We start from the raw sequence: 20048 nt of genomic DNA on the forward strand, positions 1-20048 counted from the left end.
GGGCCTTCTCCTTTATAAAAAGGTTATGCGAATAAAACACAAAGTGCTTTGTTTGAAGTATTTAAATAATGAAAACAAAAGACGATTCCTTCATGATTTCGCTCATCAGTTATGTCTAATCTGATTTATATTTGGTTAAAATTTTGAGAGCGATCCGGATACAAAAATAAATAAATCTGGATTTTCCCATTTACTTATAATGGAGGCTTTATTTAAAAAAATATATATATCTTGTAAAATCTGCATTCAATTCACTCACCAAAAATCATAAAGGGGTCCGATATGAACCGTGGTGAACAATGTCTTCTGGTTCTGATCCAGAATGACATTCACAAAAAATATTACATTTTAACATTAAAATCCATTTGTGGATTAAAAATCAGTTAAATCAATTCTGATTCACTTTAACGTTTCATGGTTGCTGTGTAAAGATATCAAGAACAATCTAGAACCTTTTGGTGCTGATCCAGATCACCGTGTGGACGGTGTAGATCCAGTTAGGAGGGGAATGAGCTGCTTGGTGGAGGCCTGTGCTCTCTGAGTGCTTTTCTAGCAGTGCACGTGTGCAAGTCTGCGTGAGGATCGCCATCAAAACTAAAGAAATAATCTGTCAGACTTCTTGACTTGCATTGTGCCTGAGCCTCACAGTCTACAGATAGATGAGCATTTATTAAAAAGGCAAAACAAAAAGATCTCAATCTATTTTATTCCTGTTTATAACAGCCTAACTCGTTTGTTCAGGTTTTCACCAGGCCAACATTTTGAGCAGTAGATTAGATCGAATTTGGGCGTGTAGTACTTTGTACTAAGACGTGTTGGAATACAAACCTCCAAAGTTAAGTGGTAAAATCTGGCCAGTGAAGACCGAGCGTGATGCGCTCGCTCACAGGAAGGCTGTAAACACACTTTGCTCCAGCACTTAGGCGGAGGAAGGGCTGCCAGGTAGAAACTGAAAGAGCACCGTTGTATGAATATTTCTTCAGAGTTTTTTTTTTTTGGTGTCGGTATTCATGCTGTATTTTTAGCAATGTTAAGGCAATGCTAGCCAGACTGTCAGTCGGTCAGCGTCTCCCGTCCAGGATGAAGTATCTGGATGGATTGCTGTGAAATGCTGCACAGACATTCAGCGTACCGGAACCCTAAAATAGAACACAGTACTCTAGTAACCAACAATGCCTGCTTACCTCCGCCAACGAGGTCAATATTGATTGGTTTCATTTGTCTGTCTGTTTTTTTTAGCAGTAATGGTGGATCCTAAAATATCCTGCAAGGGATTAACCGTCGGCGAGGATCAGGATCTGGATTCTCATGATAATAATCATTTAATGTTCAAGGATGTCTTAGTACACAGCATCGTTGTATATTTGTAATAACCAGGACTAAAAGGCTATATTTTATTGCAGCACCTTGAATAAAGGCGTTTCTTTTCCTCACACAGAGAAGCACGCGTGACGCATGCATAGAGGGAAAAATAATCACCATTGCTGTTAAAATGTTTCTAAAGCCCTAACAACAATTTGTGTTGTGTTATTTCTGTTTTAAGGTATATAATCATCCGACTGGACCAGGACCCGAGAGGCCCGAGGATGTGGTTCTGCTTTGATCTGATCGCTCACTGATATTGTGAAGCCTGACTGGATCTGAAAACTGGAGCCAGTTCAACCTCCAGGATGAAAGGACACAGGAAATACTTGTCTGATAGTCGCACCATAGCCTCCACCAGAGTGACGACATGTAAAGCAACTGAATTCAAATGTGCCCCAAAATGTGAATAAATAAAATATAATAATAAGAAAAAGAAAAAGCAACAACTGATGAAATGCCTACCTTTAGGGTCACTGTTCAGCGTGTGTGAAATTAAATAGAATTGTGCCTGGTGGGTTGTAACATGCAGACAGGCCACACCCCCACACAACACTGCCCAATCACAAATGGCCTTCAGAGCAAACAGAATGCATAATAACAGGCAGAAGTCTTGTTTTGTGAATCCAGCTAACATTTTTGGTGGGTAGCTGTCATCCTACCTAAAACCACCAACAAAACCGTCCTGGACTTTCAGCTCGATGTGTCTTTATGGTCTTTGTCGACTCTTCCTCGGGCCTGTTCATTCGTTTAATACGTCCAGTTCTACCCGTTATCTGGGGCCACGTCCCGGAGGCTCTCAGTCTGACCCGTAACCCAGGACCTGTTTGCCGTAGGAGCCCCTACCAGGAACAAAAGCCCCCGACAGCATAGCCCCTGGGATCATTCTGGCACTCCAACTCCACGATAAGGCGGCAGTTCAATTCTCCTCACATTTAAACTACACCCTGCAGTTCAACATCAAACTACTCATGTAAATATGAGAGGAGGAAACTTTAAGCTCCATCAAGACTGTATAAAGAAAAGAAGATCAAACATCAATGATGGGATTTGTATTTGAAACAGAGAACGTGTTATTATTCTATGAATGCTGTGGGACTTATGGGGTGTTGGTTCCAAGTGGGGGGGGGGGGGGGGGGTTATGTCCTGTGATCACGATGCGGCTTCAAAGGCCTTTTCTGTCCAGATCTTATTCTCCAGTCTCCACTTGCAATGCTGCACCCTCCTTTTAAAACAGACACTTCTTTCACCCAGTGGTGAACGAGTGAATGTCACTGGTGGTCAGGAGGGCTTCTGTCAGTCTGCCCCGGGGCAGCTGTATCTACCCCGGGGCAGCTGTGACTACAACCGTAGCTTCACCACCACCAAGTACGGAGTGAATGAATAATGTATAATCTTTTAGTGTCCAGAAAAGCGCTATAAAAAACCCAATGTGTTATTATTATTATTATTATTATTATTATGAAACAGTTATCCCACCCAATATTCATTTGACTATAAGTGATCCCTGCGTCCGGCTGCATTCTCCACACACCGGGTGAATGACAAAACAGACGCTTGTGGGAACTCTTGTGAGAAAGGACAGCACATTTGTGCTTGAGTGAGCTGGGTGGAAACACATGTCGGCGTGCGGTGACACACACACACACGCACACACACACGCACACACACGCACACACACGCACACTGTGGCCCCAGCTATCTTGCATGGAGTGCGACCCTTTGACTCGTTTGAAGCCCGAGGAGCAGAAATCCCCTTCAGTTGGAGCTCAGACTCTCGACACAGTGCAGCCTCATGTGAACAGAACACTGCTCCTTTAGAGCATTCATAGCTTTGAACAATGTATCATGCACTGTATAATGCCGCTGGTGTGTGTGTGTGTGTGTGTGTGTGTGTGTGTGTGAGAGAGCCGGGGTTAAGTGTCAGAACAGTGAATCAGCAAAAACAAACAAGAAACAAGCCACAAAAGGTCTCTGGAATTCCCAAGGACACGACCTTTTGAATGTTGCTGCCTTTTATTCATCCTCCACAAGCAGTCTCATTTCACGAGCTGCCGTACTAGTGTAGAGTGTGTTGCTCTAGATCCAGCCCCCCCCCCCCCCCCCCCACACACACACGTTACCTGAGTGACACAGCAGTCCATCTGCAGGTGTGAGTTTAACTCCGGCCTCTTTGACATGATGCAGGTCGCTGCTGCAACGGGTCACCCTCCTCAGAAAGGCTTTTCGGCCCCCCCACATTCTTGGCACGGAAAGAGAGCCGCTTCTCACGGCCCGAGGACGGCCCGTCATGGGTCAGCAGTTTAGATTTGGCTCTGCCCTGAGGCAAACGTTAGCATATCTTGGCTGCATTATTGATTAAGTATGAAGAAACAGGAGATTTGTTTGAAAACCGAAATCCATATTACAGAAATCCTGATGAGTGGGAGTACAAAGAGAAATACATCAGATAAAACAAATCTCCCAAAACATCAAATACTGGGTGAAGATCGGTAAATGTAGTTTATCCCTGACAGGCTCGACTCCAGAGGACATGTTAAAGGAGTATGAACAAATCGGGTTTCACTTTCATCTCATTTGCATTACGTGAATATTGTAAACATGTACAATATGAAGTTTTATCATTTTTGAACATTTTGACCCAACACAGTTTCAAAAAGACTAAACGAAACGAAATCGATGCGACACACTCCTGATTCTCCCGTCTGCATTTAGATCATTCCGGTCCCTTCACTCCAAAGTCAAAATCTGTTTTTAATAGATCCTGGAAAAAAGACAATTTGAAAATATGAGTCTGTCACCTGACACTAACGGCGAGTTGGATACAGGCGGACATGCAGTATAGTTTAATGAAAAGATACATTTATAATGGAAACATATCTTAACTCCACCTTCGTGATGGAATCTGCATGAAAAGCCGTACGAGAGCATGAAGTCGAGCGCCGCTGGACTGACGGGAGGAACCAGAGACGCAGTCTGGGCCCGCTCTGGATCGGAGCGGAGAGTTTGCTACTCAGAGGCTTCTCAAATGTCAAGGTCTGTGGAGCGTAAACACCAAGCCGTGGTTGGAGGCTGCTCCGAGAGCCGACGGGGAGTGAGTGGTGGGATGGCAGAGCTCCAGGCACCGGTCGCCTAGCCTTAAGGTCAAACTGACACGCTGTGGATGGGCGCCGCACTATTCCCACTAGAAGTACAACAGAGAGAGAGGACATAGAGAGAGAACATAGATAGGGAGGACATAGAAAGAGGACAGAGAGAGAGAGGACAGAGAGAGAGAGGACAGAGAGAGAGAGGACAGAGAGAGAGAGCACATAGAGAGAGAGAACATAGATAGGGAGGACATAGAAAGAGTGCACATAGAGAGGACATAGAGAGAGAGGACAGAGAGAGAGAGGACATAGAGAGAGGACAGAGAGAGAGAGGACAGAGAGAGAGAGCACATAGAGAGAGAGCACATAGAGAGAGAGAACATAGATAGGGAGGACATAGAAAGAGAACATAGATAGGGAGGATATAGAGCTATATAATGCTGTGTTGCTGATGGTTTGTTTAGTAATTAGATAATAATGCTGTGTTTGTTTAGTAAATAGATAATAATGCTGTGTTTGTTTAGTAAATAGATAATAATGCTGTGTTTGTTTAGTAAATAGGTAATAATGCTGTGTTTGTTTAGTAATTAGATAATAATGCTGTGTTTGTTTAGTAATTAGATAATAATGCTGTGTTTGTTTAGTAAATAGGTAATAATGCTGTGTTTGTTTAGTAAATAGATAATAATGCTGTGTTTGTTTAGTAAATAGATAATAATGCTGTGTTTGTTTAGTAAATAGATAATAATGCTGTGTTTGTTTAGTAAATAGATAATAATGCTGTGTTTGTTTAGTAAATAGATAATAATGCTGTGTTTGTTTAGTAAATAGATAATAATGCTGTGTTTGTTTAGTAAATAGATAATAATGATGTGTTTGTTTAGTAAATGGATAATAATGATGTGTTTGTTTAGTAAATAGATAATAATGATGTGTTTGTTTAGTAAATAGATAATAATGCTGTGTTTGTTTAGTAAATGGATAATAATGCTGTGTTTGTTTAGTAAATAGATAATAATGCTGTGTTTGTTTAGTAAATAGATAATAATGCTGTGTTTGTTTAGTAAATAGATAATAATGCTGTGTTTGTTTAGTAAATAGATAATAATGCTGTGTTTGTTTAGTAAATAGATAATAATGCTGTGTTTGTTTAGTAAATAGATAATAATGTTGTGTTTGTTTAGTAAATAGATAATAATGATGTGTTTGTTTAGTAAATAGATAATAATGCTGTGTTGTTGATGGTTTGTTGAGTAAATGAATAATAATTGTGTGTTTCTCACCTCCTGCAGATATTTTAACTTGTTTCTGGCTTCTTATTTTTCAGCGCTGCGTTTGGAAAAAGTTTTCCATTCCCAGCCCGAGCCGGCCCGGCACCCTGAGAGTGATCTGGAGGAGGGTTCCGGTAGGGGGGCTCCCCTTCGAGCCCCCCTACCGCTGCTCTCCCAAGGCCACCTCTTTCCCATAGGAAACTAAACCAGCCCAAACCACTGCCCTCTACTGGAGGACTCTGCACACTGCAGTGGGGCGAGGCAGTGGGACAAAACCAGTCCAAACCACTGCCCTCTATTGGAGGACGCTGGACACTGCACTGGGGCAAGGCAGTGGGACAAAACCAGTCCAAACCACTGCCCTCTACTGGAGGACTCTGGACACTGCACTGGGGCGAGGCAGTGGGACAAAACCAGTCCAAACCACTGCCCTCTACTGGCGGACTCTGGACACTGCACTGGGGTGAGGCAGTGGGAGGAGAGCGTTACTCCTTCACATTCTGCCTCTGGACAAGGAGAAGCTCTTCACTGATCACTGTAACATGGCAGCACATCAGTCCCTGGTTTTCACAGTGAATCAGCACAGCGCCCTCTAGTGGACAATGTACAGACCTGCATTATTACGACAGTATTAGTTACTGTTAAGAAAACATTTTGGTGATGCATGACCCATTTTACTTTTTATAATCGCAAAATTAGCACTTTTCACGACTCAACTGTGTATTCATTCTATTTTCTTACCTGTTTTCTTCTGCCCTCTATCAAGAATTTTAGTTAGAAAGTTAATAACTGTACAAGTAAAAATGTTTAAAATGTTTTGTGAGGAAAACTCCTCAACGTGAACTCCAGTATTAAGATATACTTCTAAATGTTTCACTTGACAGTATTTTAATACGACACCATGGTAAATCATTGACAGTCTACAAAGGTGCAGCTATCCATTATAGCAGGGCCGTCAAAGTCATTTTCTCCGAGGACCACATGGTTGTCTTCAAAGGGCTAGTTGTAACGGTAACAAAGTGCAAATGTAATGTAAATTAAATGTAACTACTCCTAAACATGCTGTTAAATAACGGTATTATCACTTATTACTACTACTACATACTTAATATATGGATACCTTATTGCTGTAATAATCTGCTGAGGCGAGGCTTATGTCATCGCCGGCGTCTGTTTGTCTGTCTGTCAGTAAGGAAGATAACAAAGGTTTCTGGACGGAGCTTAAAAATGTGGTTCCTCAATATCCTCAAAATGTGGAAGGCGCCTATAAAATGTGTCAGCTGATTCAGATGCAAAATACCCTTAAATTAGGGGGAGGGGGGCGGCAGTATATAATTAATCTGAGTTTTAGGAAGAAAACCTGTGAAAGATGAGTTACATTTGAATTATCCTCTCCTGGATGTTTTTTTATGAACCTGAAGTTGAACTTCAGCACTGGACGGCTCCATTTTCTTATTTGGGACACAAATGCTTTGATAGTTGGTGAATCACCCTTATGTGACCTTGACATGGATGAAGGTCACAAAGGCTATGCTAGAGGACTCTTATTGTGTTAAGGGGTTTCTGTTTACGTGTCATTCTGTTTATTAATGGCCTTGATTTGCTCATAGAGCAGCCTGAGTTCTTGTTTTGAAACTGGAAAGCACACTTTATTGTACATACTTCGTGAAATATACAATTATGTACATTCATAGAACCTATAAATATTGTATAGATTTAATGACTATTGTTTCTTCATATTCCTGTGGGCAGCACATATCTGATGCTTTTTAAAGACATTTTTAGGTGACCATGAAAGTGTTTGGGTCAATTACTTAAACTACGTACATAAAGAATATTCTCTAAAACCAAGCCAATGAATTATTTCTTACTTTTAGCCGATTTTTCTTTCTAAACTGGAATATGATCTTGTTTTAAACACAGATAAAGGTGCATTTTTTTGCATGTCTTTTAAGACCGACTGTGAAACGTTTTGTGGAGGCATAACTCTGCTTGCATGCAGTCAGGTAAAATATGCTGATGTGGGCTGTAAGAAATGTTCTAAATTAAAGGCCCTCCAAGTGGATTTCTGCGGTGCAGCTGACTCGTAACTAAACGTGACCATAAACAGTGCAAAAATAAATCAAATGCATTTTTAAGTAGTTGACTTTAGCAATTTATTTAAATGATTATTGTGACGTCCCATTCCGACTCGTCCACTGGAGGTCCTGCGTGTTAACTGTCCTGCGCGTCTCGCAGCAGCTGCAGTCGGAGTGTGCGTTCTCTCTGTTCGTGGTTTCCTCCTCCTGCGTCGCAGCATCGAAATGAACGGATTTACACCATTAATCTGAAATATCAGCGCCCACGGAACCGGCTGGACGAGTCAGGGAACCGGGACCGGTCGATCCTCAGAGCAACTCCTGCAGCATCATCCAAGGAAGAAAATAGCATCTTCGATTTCCCTGCAATCAAAAGAAACGCACTCCAGCTGGAATAAATGGATAATAACGCTCCGAATTCTGAGAAATCTCAACTGATGCACGAGAAGAATGCAAAAATGTATTCCCTGAAACTGCAAAGGTGAGAAAATGTTCGTCTGCAGATGAATGGAAAACACGCGTGCACGTGGGAATGCGAGTTTACGTTACCTGTGTCTTAAATCTGACATACAAAAATGTATTTTAAAAATATTTGATCAGGCCAAGTTTGGGAAAAGTGGCCTATAAAACCGAGCAGGCGGCCGCTCTTGCGGGCTGTTTTATGTGAATGAACTGATTCATTTCCACGCGTGGCCTGTTTCTGGTCAGCCTGTGACAAACGGCTCCGGGGGGGCCAGTTCACCGAGACGGGCTAGAAACTCCTCATCTGTCACGAGCGAGGCGCGACGCGGCCCCTGCGCGCTCAGGACGCGTGCACGGGCCGGAAAGACACGGAGATCACCGAGGCGAAAGGACGACAGAAAAACTCATCCGGAGCGAAAGACATTCAGAAAACAACATATTGATCAAATCAGAAGTTTAATATGAGCATCAAAGAGGAGCGCTTTGGGGCAGCAGCTGTAAAAACCAAAAAGCCTTTCTAATGTTGATTTATTCTAATCAATATGCAATAATATAATAATAATAATAATGACAACATAATCATATTTATATCTTCAAGCATGACTTTGTCGTAAAATATCCTCTGAAAAAGTAATCCGATATTTTTATTTCCAGATTTGTCTGTTCATCGTTAAAACAGGCGCCGCAGAAATCAGTCTTCAAACGTTTACTAAGATTCACGGTGTAGATGCGGAGAAGGCCCGAATCCGGATCACTGGAAAGTGTCCTCTCCTCGAACCGGATCAACCAGCTGATATCCGCGCTTTGCTGCCTTTCACCCATCAGAGCCGATCAATCACCGATTAAACAAACGAAACAAACAAAGGTTCGATCTGACGGAAATGCAACGCGCTGCAATCTGGAGCGGAATCATTAGTGAAACACGAACTTTAAATGATCTCAGAATAAAAGCTGCCGCTCATCCAGATGAAAATGATCCGAGCAGATCACGAGGGTCCACTTCGGCGTGCACGCGTGCTCGTGCGTGGGATTGCGGGAGAGACATGGCACCACGTTTCATGCAGCATTTGCAGCGCGGGGGTGTCGGTGTGTGTGCGCGCGCGTGTTTGTGTTGCGTGTGCGTGTGCGGCTTTGTCACCTTCAGCATTTTTCTCCAGCTGGCAAGAAGTTGGTTTAAAGTCAGTGTTGCAGGAAAACTAACGAGACTTGATTTTTCTATTTGACGTGAATCACAGTGAAATAAAAACCAGAGAGAAACACCATTATATTTGTTTTTAGGTTGTAAATGTGGAAGTACTAATCAAACACGGTGTGTATCCTCAGCTCGAGGCCTTAAAGGCTAGTACCCGTTTAAATACTAGTATCATCTTCAAGCAGCAAAAGTAGAAGTACTCATTATGCAGGTTAGCCTAGTTCATAATATTCACCGATGATATAACTGGACTACAATTAGTCCCAAACTGCAAAGGATAAGAGGTCATTGAAAATACACGGATGAGTACTTCATCAGTAACGCATTAATTACTAATGTTGCTGCAAAGGGAACTACAACCACAGTAAAGCACATATTGGTAATTTAGTTCATTATCTTATGTACATTTTGCAGCTTTAATATTAATAATAATAATGTTGTTGTTTTTGTACATATAAGATGGACTTTCCATGTTGTGCTTGTCATTCTTCTACATTCATATTTTTATGAAGTCAGTTTACAACAATAAAAACAAAACGTAGCACATTTAAGAAGACATGAGGAGATCCAAATGATCTATTAACATTCGTGAATACATGTTATAATCATTTGCAAAATAAATGTTAAAAATGATGTGACAGAAGAACAAATTTTATAAAAAAATACCAATCAGAAATTATGTTGATTTAAATAAAGCTAGAATTTAAATGAAAAACAGAAAATACCCAAATGTAGATAACCCCAGTTAAATGAAACATGAACGCGGTCGGGTCTGTAGGGCTGCTGGACTCGAGTCGCCTTTAGTAAACACCCAAAGGATTAGTCATACTTTCAAAATAGATGCAATTATAAGGGCTGAATTTTTAAAATAAATGTGTCCATTAATATGTCAAAGAAATATATACGTACAAGTTGCTGAAGGTTTTCTGGTATTTCTACTGTATCTGTACTGTTAAAGTTCACTGCCCTCAGATAGAACTATGAGGCGTTCACCGACGCCGCGCTCCGATGCAGCAGCCTGGGATTAGAACCTGGGATTAACGTCACCGTGGTTATATTTCAGCGGACAGCTCCTTTCCTGCATTAACATGCATTTTAAAGCATTTTTGTTAATAAAGAGTTTGTCCATATTTATTGACATTTATGACATTCAATTCTGTGACTAATTCCTTGACCCTGGAAACTGTAGGATTAGACACCGACTGTCTGTGTAAACCAGGCTAAACTAAAGGCCAGCAAAAGAGTCACCTTTTATTGTTTGTTAAACTTGACGTCTGGCTGTGATAATTGTGTTTCTGTGCTTCTTCACCATTGCTTGTATCACCTGTGTGTACTTTATGTTTTTCTGAGAGTAGCCATTTTTATCTTCATAATAACAACATGATCTCATTTGAACAGCAGCCCTCGGGCTTCAGAGCACATGCTATAGAATGTGTGTGTGTTTGTGTGTGTGCATGTGTGTGTGCGTGTTGGGGGTGTATTCTGTTTTGTCCCAGTGGTATAATTGAACAGAATCCATTTTCCACTTGGCCGCCTCCTTTCAGAGTGGACATCCTGATAGATGTGTGTGTGAGTGTGTGCGCACACATGATAAAGGCTAGTAATGAAACACTCTCTGAAGTGAAGTGAGTGCCATTGAGAGTGTGTGTGTGTGTGCGTGTGTGTGCGTTATCTCCAGCCAGCCTGAATTCGTGTCGTTCTACCTCATTACTCACATCATCGCAGCTCTTCCTCTCGACGGTTACCTCGGCGTGTCGGTGTGTGACAGGAAAACGGAGGCGTCAGCGTTTCGTTTTATTCTCAGGATTAAAGCACAAATGAGCATACATGATAAATACCCACATGAGTATTTACCAGTCTGAGCATTAGCCTGTTTAGCAATCCCCATAACCACGAGGCAACGTTAAAAATAAGTTTTTAAAAATGGGGAAAACATTTAATGTCTTTAGTGGAAAACAGATAAATATGCAGTAAAAATATTTGATTTGGGGTGTGTGTTTTTTTTATTGTTCTTTCTTGATCATGATTTGTTCTAATGTAGCTCTCCCAAACCGTACAGTTCTCTGAAGGCTTAGTTATTCGGCGACTCCGTCCTCCTCCTGCAGGGCCGTGTCTGCCAATCTGATAAGTTCAGGGTTGGGTGCGGCCCAAAGGCGTTGGTGGTGCAATGGTTAGCATAGCTGCCTTCCAAGCAGTTGATCTGGGTTCAATTCCCAGCTGACGCAGCTTTTGTTTGAAGTTCAGCCTCCCCCGTTCTTCTCTCTTGATGTACCCTTGAGCAAGATACTTCACCCCAACTTGCCCCCTGGGTCTCTTCAGGGCTGTCCGCTGCTCCCCAGGGATGAGTCAACGAGAAGAATTCCCCCTCCTGGGATCAATAAAGCCAATAAAGATCATGTGTGTGAAAGGACAGTGCTGATAGGCAGCAGGAGAGGATAGGGGGGTCGCATTTGTTAATGCAGTACGTGTCCGACCGGAGATTTAAAAATGCTCCTGCAGTGCTAAACGGCAAAGAAGAACAAAATGAACCAAAAATGTGTTCCAGCTGGTCAATTCAGTTCAGATTTATTTCTAGAGCGCCAGATCATAACAGGAAGTCATCTCAAGGCACTTTACAGGAGTAGCAGGGAAAGACAGAACCCAACCTGACCCACAAGAGCAAGCACTTTGGAGACGGAAGCAAGGAAACACTTCCTTTTAACAGGCAGAAACCTTGGACAGAACCTAAGACACTAAGGCCATCTGTCTGGGGTTGAGAGGGAGAGGGAGCAGTAGAAAGACAGGCTTTTAATCCGATTAAATGTCCATGTAAACGCAGCCATTGACAGAGGGGGGGGGGGGGGGGGGACGGACAAGGAAAGGTAGGAGGAGAGTCAAAGACATATATAAAGCTATAAATGCTAATGCTAGCGATAGGGACATCAGGGTTGAGGGCCACAGGTCCAGGTTCTGCAGCACCACGGACAGAAGGACACGCAGACTGAGACAGAAAGAGGGACAGGTAGAGCGTCAGACATCAGACATTAAGCTTTAACCCTTCGTTCAGCAGTCACTCAATGGCAGGTGTTGACTGACTGTTGTTAAAAGACAGTCCCACACTGACGTGGCGGCGTCCATTTCTGTGCGGCCGGTTGTGTTCTTTGTTGGTACCTTTATCAACAGGCACAGAACATTTCTGATCCCACACACGGGGCCTTTAAATGGTGTGACTGAAAACTGTGGAGCATCTCTTAATGCACAGCGTCTGTTTCCCCGCAGCTCCTTTCCGGATTCCAAAGAGGAATACCCCAACTTTGCTTTTAAAAACGGCGGCATGGCCGATGCCATTGAGCTGAAACGACCCGTTGGGACCCACTGCCACGGTGCCAGAGCCCTGGTGTGTGACCACAGCGTGGACAAACTGATGGCAATGAAGAAACTCTACATCGCTTCAGCAGTCTGCCTCGTCTTCATGATTGGTGAAGTCATAGGTAAAGTTCCAGAGGCTCAATCCTCAAGAAGGGAAGAGAAAGGAGGGCCGAGATGGTGCTAATTAGAACTGGAAATGGTCGCGAGGCCTTTATTGTGGATGTGATGCAAATCTCAGCCACTCAAATATTATATATATTTATATGAAGTACTGACTGGTTTTTAAAAGCTGTATTTCAGCCAGATGGTCAAGATATTTGAGTAACTTTTAGTCGTGCCTTTACTTATTCTTTTGAAGAATCCTTCTCCAGGCCACCGTTCTAAACAGCCCGTTTAATAGAGCATCTCATGACTGGCCTCTAACGTTTCTTAAAACGGCGTTCCGGTTTCCTCCAGGAGGCTACCTGGCCCACAGCTTGGCCATCATGACCGACGCCGCCCACCTTCTGACGGATTTTGGCAGTATGATGGTGAGCCTGTTCTCCCTGTGGATCTCCGCCAGACCGCCCACCAAGACCATGAACTTTGGTTGGCACAGATCAGGTCAGGACACGATGGACCTGATGGATGGATAGCGTGAGAGAGGAGAAAAGGAAGAAGAGTGGATGTTTGAATGATGGCTGGATATAGATGTGGTGACGCCGGGTTTCATTTTGACTCTGGCACAGACCATTTCTAGGCAGAGGGTGCACAATGTGGACATTTCCTGGTGACACGAGGCTGCACTCCAAGCCAGAGGGAGTTGGTCCGCCATTACGCCTGAGCTGCATGTGTCTGGGCGTCTGTTCTGAGTGTCTGTCGTCTTCATGTGCCCACAGATCTTGGTATTTGTTGTTGAGTTGTGGCCTATTTATTCTGTTATTTAACTTCAAGTCCCGCTGGAATATTTAGAGAGACACGTCCTTTTGCAGAGTAAGTATGATAAATGGTATGACTATGACAGAGTGATTCAAGTTCCTGCTTCCGCTGTCTCTGCAGAGATCCTCGGGGCGTTCATCTCAGTCATTTCCATTTGGATCGTCACCGGGGCTCTGGTCTATTTAGCCGTCGAGAGGATCGTGCGTAACGACTATGAGATCGATGGCCATGTGATGTTAGTCACCTCCGGGTGTGCCGTCATCGTGAATATCATGTGAGTGGTTCCCGGCGTAATGGGTGCTAATATGCTACCTTATGTTGCTATTATAACGAGACAAATCAAGCAGCTCGCGATTCTGCTACTAAAAGTTCTACACGAACGTCGTACTCGCACTGGGCTCAACGGGTTACTTTGGAAATTATACACAGCAAACCACTTTATTCCGGAATAAAACTAGAGGAAATCCCTGTTGTGGTGCATCGGCATTATTGATACGGCATCAGACATCAAACTGCTGAATCAATACTAGAAGTGGATCAACTTTTAAACAGCTTTACTCACTGACTATCGTTAAAGGTCACATATTCTACCCTTTTTCCAGAAGTTAACGCAGTTCCAAAACACTTATATGAAATATCTGACAGTCTTTGGTCCAAATAGCAAACAGATGCTGCAGGACAGCGTCCCTCTTGTCTGTCTCAAACAGATGCTGCAGGACAGCGTCCCTTATTTCTGTCTCAAACAGATTCTGCAGGACAGCGTCCCTCTCTTCTGTCTCAAACAGATGCTGCAGGACAGCGTCCCTCATTTCTGTCTCAAACAGATGCTGCAGGACAGCGTCCCTCATTTCTGTCTCAAACAGATGCTGCAGGACAGTGTCCCTCTTTTCTGTCTCAAACAGATGCTGCAGGACAGCGTCCCTCTCTTCTGTCTCAAACAGATGCTGCAGGACAGCGTCCCTCTCTTCTGTCTCAAACAGATGCTGCAGGACAGCGTCCCTCTCTTCTGTCTCAAACAGATGCTGCAGGACAGCGTCCCTCTCTTCTGTCTCAAACAGATGCTGCAGGACAGCGTCCCTCATTTCTGTCTCAAACAGATGCTGCAGGACAGCGTCCCTCATTTCTGTTCTGTTAGAAACGCTTCTGTAAATGAAAACAAAACTAAATTCATATGCGCCCAGCTGCACGCTACCATGGTAACCAGTGAGGTGACTTTTTTAGTACATACTAAATATAAATAAATAATAAATATGAAGGTCGGTGGCATGAGAAGCCAGCCTCCGCTGCTGTTCAGGTTAAAGTCCCTCTCTTCTTCTGCAGCATGGTCTACATCCTCCATCATTCCACCACCTTCCACGGCCACGGCAGCGGCTATCAGCACATTGACGAGGGCGGGCAGAGTCCCACCGCTCACGGCCACGGCAACACGAGTGTCCGCGCCGCCTTCATCCACGTCGTGGGAGACCTGCTGCAGAGCGTCGGCGTCATGGTGGCCGCTGCCGTCATCTACTGTCGGGTCAGACAATGGTCACATTCATGTTAGGGTGGGAGCGGGTGGAGGCCGAAATCAGAAGACAGCAAAGCTGTCTCTGTATTTTACTGGATTAGTCATTGTAGGTTAAAATGCCAAAATACAAATAACATGTCCTACTTTAACATGTCCTACGTTAACATGTCCTACGTTAACATGTCCTACTTTAACATGTCCTACGTTAACATGTCCTACTTTAACATGTCCTACTTTAACATGTCCTACGTTAACATGTCCTACGTTAACATGTCCTACTTTAACATGTCCTACGTTAACATGTCCTACGTTAACATGTCCTACTTTAACATGTCCTACGTTAACATGTCCTACTTTAACATGTCCTACGTTAACATGTCCTACGTTAACATGTCCTACTTTAACATGTCCTACGTTAACATGTCCTACGTTAACATGTCCTACTTTAACATGTCCTACTTTAACATGTCCTACTTTAACATGTCCTACGTTAACATGTCCTACTTTAACATGTCCTACGTTAACATGTCCTACGTTAACATGTCCTACTTTAACATGTCCTACGTTAACATGTCCTACGTTAACATGTCCTACGTTAACATGTCCTACTTTAACATGTCCTACGTTAACATGTCCTACTTTAACATGTCCTACGTTAACATGTCCTACTTTAACATGTCCTACGTTAACATGTCCTACGTTAACATGTCCTACGTTAACATGTCCTACTTTAACATGTCCTACGTTAACATGTCCTACTTTAACATGTCCTACTTTAACATGTCCTACGTTAACATGTCCTACGTTAACATGTCCTACTTTAACATGTCCTACGTTAACATGTCCTACGTTAACATGTCCTACGTTAACATGTCCTACTTTAACATGTCCTACGTTAACATGTCCTACGTTAACATGTCCTACTTTAACATGTCCTACTCTGTTCTGGTCCTTCTTCGTGCACGAGGTCGGCCTGAGGCGCTCACTGAAGCGTGGCTGTGAACACCATCTGATGTCTCTAAGTCGTCCCTCTCTTTCAGCCCGAGTATAAAGTGGCAGATCCCATCTGTACCTTCCTGTTCTCCGTCTTCGTCCTCTGCACCACCATCACAATCCTACGCGATGTCTTCAGGATTCTGATGGAAGGTACTGAACCTTCACACAGAGTCGAGGAACATTATGACGTTGCAGTGAAGCTGAGCATCGGCATATGAAAGGCCATTATGTCCTCATTTTATAACAATAAAAGGATTAATTGTTCGGTTATTCCTTAAACTGTGTTCAGACTTAAGGTTTCTTCTTCTTCTTTGATTGATTTAACACACGTGGATTATTTTCACGTGTCTGGTTACAGTTCACTGATGATCTCATCTCGACTCAGAACGATAGACCAAAATGCTGACCTCATCATTTAGGATGTCCCATGAGGTGAAGGAGTGTTCATGGTTACCTGTCTTACCTGTGCTTTGGGTCACGCCGTCTGGGACGAGGTCCACACTGATGCTCTGGGCGCTCACGGTCTGTCTGTCTTTGGGTTGGATCTCTACAGACATTTGGAGATGGTCGGGCTTCACGGCAAATCACATTACACAGACATTACCGTTCCAGCTTTTAAGCTGATGCAGAACAAAAGTAAGAGCGGCTGGTCACATCCTGGGGACGCGGTGTTTTTTGGGACGTTTTAAAATTCTCTTTGGACATCATTGGGCTTCCTCAAGAGAACCGTCTGAGTCGTAGCAACGGCGCCGTCTTTGACAGGATTTAGACGCAACAGAAAGGATTCGATTTTGGTGCCGATCCAGATCCTCATCTGGAGCCCGATATTTTTCAAAACGATTATTTAAATAATATGAAACAGTGTGGATAGCGGTTAGCGACTAGCGGCTAGCTGACGCATAAACAGAAGACACACAGGACCGCTGCTCTGTGTCACTGAACTATTTGTGGTCGGCTGTTTTTCAGGGTCTCCTAAAGGAATAGAGTTTCACTCGGTGAAGGAGGTGCTGCTGTCTGTCAAGGCTGTCAAGTCGATGCACTGTCTGAACCTGTGGGCTCTGACTCTGGGCCAGGCGCTGGTCTCTGTTCACCTGGCCATAGGTGAGTTCACCCACTGACAGACGGCGTCCAACGGGCTGAGACATTTACCTTAAACTGCAGGAGAGCTTTATATTTGATACCAGAGTCAAAGTCAAAATGTGCATTCAAGGATTGTTTTTTTTTAAAAGGAAAGGGAGAACACTGTTTGTAAATAGAATTCAACTCCTGATGAAAACTGCAGCAGTGAAACAGGCTCACCGCGTTGGTCCTCTGTCTTCTCGCTTTATCAGAGGACGGTGCCGATGCTCAGTCTGTCCTGCACGAGGCGACGGACCTGCTCAACGCCAAGTTTGGTTTCCACAGCATCACCATCCAGGTAGAGCTCTACTCTGAGGACATGAGCCACTGCTCCCAGTGCAAGGATCCCAGTGACTGATGCCGGCACCGCCGGAGCCAGCGGATCACCAGGCAGGAACTCGGGCACATCTTCATTCCCTCTGGGCGACCTGGAACCATTGAAAGCTGCACTCCCAATGCAGCTTCTGCTGAAGGAGTCGACACAGTTTTTTGATTGAGTTATGCATCAAGTCACAGAAATCGAATAAGGAAATCATGCATGAAAGCCAATGGAGCTCCACGCTAAGACGGACATCTAAGCATTGCACCATTGCATTGAACTCCAATCTTAAAGGGTACGCGGAAACGGAAATCCTAGGACAGTCTCACAGGAAGAATCGGGCTGAGGTAGCAGACTGGTGGAGTTCCTATAAATGAATCTATCGAAACGAAATCCGTTTTTCCAAATTCTGCCTGTCTTGCAGCAAAGCCTTGAAACCTCTTCGCTCTCACTTCTCTTCTTGTTATCTGAGATTCTGAGCCCAGTCGCCGAACCCGACACTAAACCCAAGATCACATTCCAGTCGGTTTGTGACATCACTACACTCACCAAGAAGGAAAGAATACGAAGGGGAAATGTGTGCAGCAAGCTCGCTAGGCTGGAGAACGCACAGCTAACATACAGTAGTTCAAACCCGGTCACTGGTGAATACATCAGGACCTGAATGTGTTCTCCATGTGTGCCATGTCAGACTTTACTTTAATGATCACGTCCATGGGGAGCAGCAGGGGTCTGTGCTCGGCACCCCTTTGAAGCAAGAAAGTAAACGTAGGACTGTGTGGTGTGCTAACAAATACGGCAAGGATGCAAAGCCAGAATAGATACCGAGAGGTCGACTGATGGTGGTAAACCAGAACTGGGTACCGATTGGGAGCCGCTAGTTGATAACACTGCCTAACTTTTAGTATTTGGTGTAAGTTGAGGAAAACTGCCGGATATATTTCCAAATATTGTTACGTCAGTGAATTGGAGCTGTTACTGTCTGCCTCCCGTAACTTTGCTGGGTATGCTACTCACGCACAATCTTAACAATGAGTCACCAGAGAATGATAGTCTTCAGCACTGAACACCTGATGTCATAATCTGTCAAGGGCACATGGAGGAATTTGATGTCTGTTCTAACACCAACTCTGTCCCACCTATTAGAGGCTAAGTCCACAGCTAAATGCCATTAACCTGCTGTCCACTCAACGTTACGAGTGTCCAAGTTTCCTCGACTGTCCCCAAGATATCTAAAAACTCTCAGCAGATTTGCATCAACTCTTACGTAGAGGTGGATGTTGGGCCACGGAATGGGCTTACAGCAAAGCCACACATTCTGGATCACTTTTTCATTTTCTCGAACATTGCAAGATAGTTTTTATTTTTTTCAATTTTGTGAATATTGAAAAAGATCTGAAATCTGCACAATTTCTATTGGATCAGAACAAAAATATATTATCAGTGGGGAAATATGTATCTGGTCACAATGAGGTCTCCTCTCTGTTCAGACAGTTTATAGTTGTTTTCACCTTTTTATCAACACTTCATAAGCCAAAGGAGTGTCTGGGCTAATCTGAGTTAGGGTTAAGGTTGGGTTAGGGTTGGGTTAAGGTTGGGTTAGGGTTGGGTTAGGGTTGGGTTAGGGTTGACCATGCAGGTCACCAGCCGAATAGTCTGATTGTAGGGGTGTCTGAGCAACGTCGCTATCCCGGTCACAATCCAGTAGCAGAGACAATATGTAACTGAGATAATGTGCATTCAGTCATTCAAATATATTTAATCCATTTGTGAAAGACAAGAAGTCAAATAAAAAAATCATTACATTTGGATCAGTGATATATTTTGTCGATCATTTTGGAGCTACTGAGGATAAATTCTCAGGTCCAGATTAAGCAGAACATACAAAATTAGTGAATGATTTTTTGAAGATTAATAACAAAAAGTCTGAACAGATGCTGAAAAAAGGGCCGAACCAGAAAGCTTCTCCACTTACAAAGACATTTTTCAGCATTCCCCCCTAATAATAATAATAATAAAAAAAATACACAACTGAGTTCAACAACACTTGGTGTGTGTGTTGGGGGGGGGGGGGGGTAATGGCTCAACCAGACAGACAGATGTGCACCAGTCATATTTTCCCCACACGATTTTTAGACACATTACCGGTACATCAAATATCATCCAGAATTGATTCTGTCCTTCATTCATTCATTCATTCGCGTCTGTTTTACATCAGAAGACGTCACATTGTTCAGCGTCTCTCAGGACTCGAGCCTACGGGGGACAGCGTCACACACACTTCATTGTCTAACACACTTTCCTCCCGTTAACTTTTACCTTTGATTTCAACAAAAGTCTCGGCTCGTCCATGCAAGAAGCCAAACAAGTCGTCATCTGCACCCAGT

The 20048-nt window shown here is 43.5% G+C and overlaps 1 protein-coding gene and 1 non-coding gene across 2 annotated transcripts; both read left to right on the forward strand.

Moving 5' to 3' along the window:
- Window positions 1–8198: 8198 nt before the first annotated feature.
- On the forward strand, window positions 8199–17700 carry slc30a2 (solute carrier family 30 member 2). The gene is made up of 8 exons (XM_068753708.1): window positions 8199–8281; window positions 12713–12924; window positions 13259–13405; window positions 13841–13994; window positions 15041–15236; window positions 16268–16373; window positions 17190–17324; window positions 17555–17700. Exons 1-8 carry the CDS (start codon window positions 8199–8201, stop codon window positions 17698–17700), a joined length of 1179 nt encoding a protein of 392 aa, XP_068609809.1.
- Window positions 11608–11679, forward strand: trnag-ucc (transfer RNA glycine (anticodon UCC)). The gene has a single exon. It is a non-coding gene; the product is annotated as a tRNA-Gly (tRNA).
- Window positions 17701–20048: the final 2348 nt, after the last annotated feature.

Source organism: Brachionichthys hirsutus, chromosome 20, assembly GCF_040956055.1.
Source record: "Brachionichthys hirsutus isolate HB-005 chromosome 20, CSIRO-AGI_Bhir_v1, whole genome shotgun sequence".
Classification (NCBI taxonomy): domain Eukaryota; kingdom Metazoa; phylum Chordata; class Actinopteri; order Lophiiformes; family Brachionichthyidae; genus Brachionichthys; species Brachionichthys hirsutus.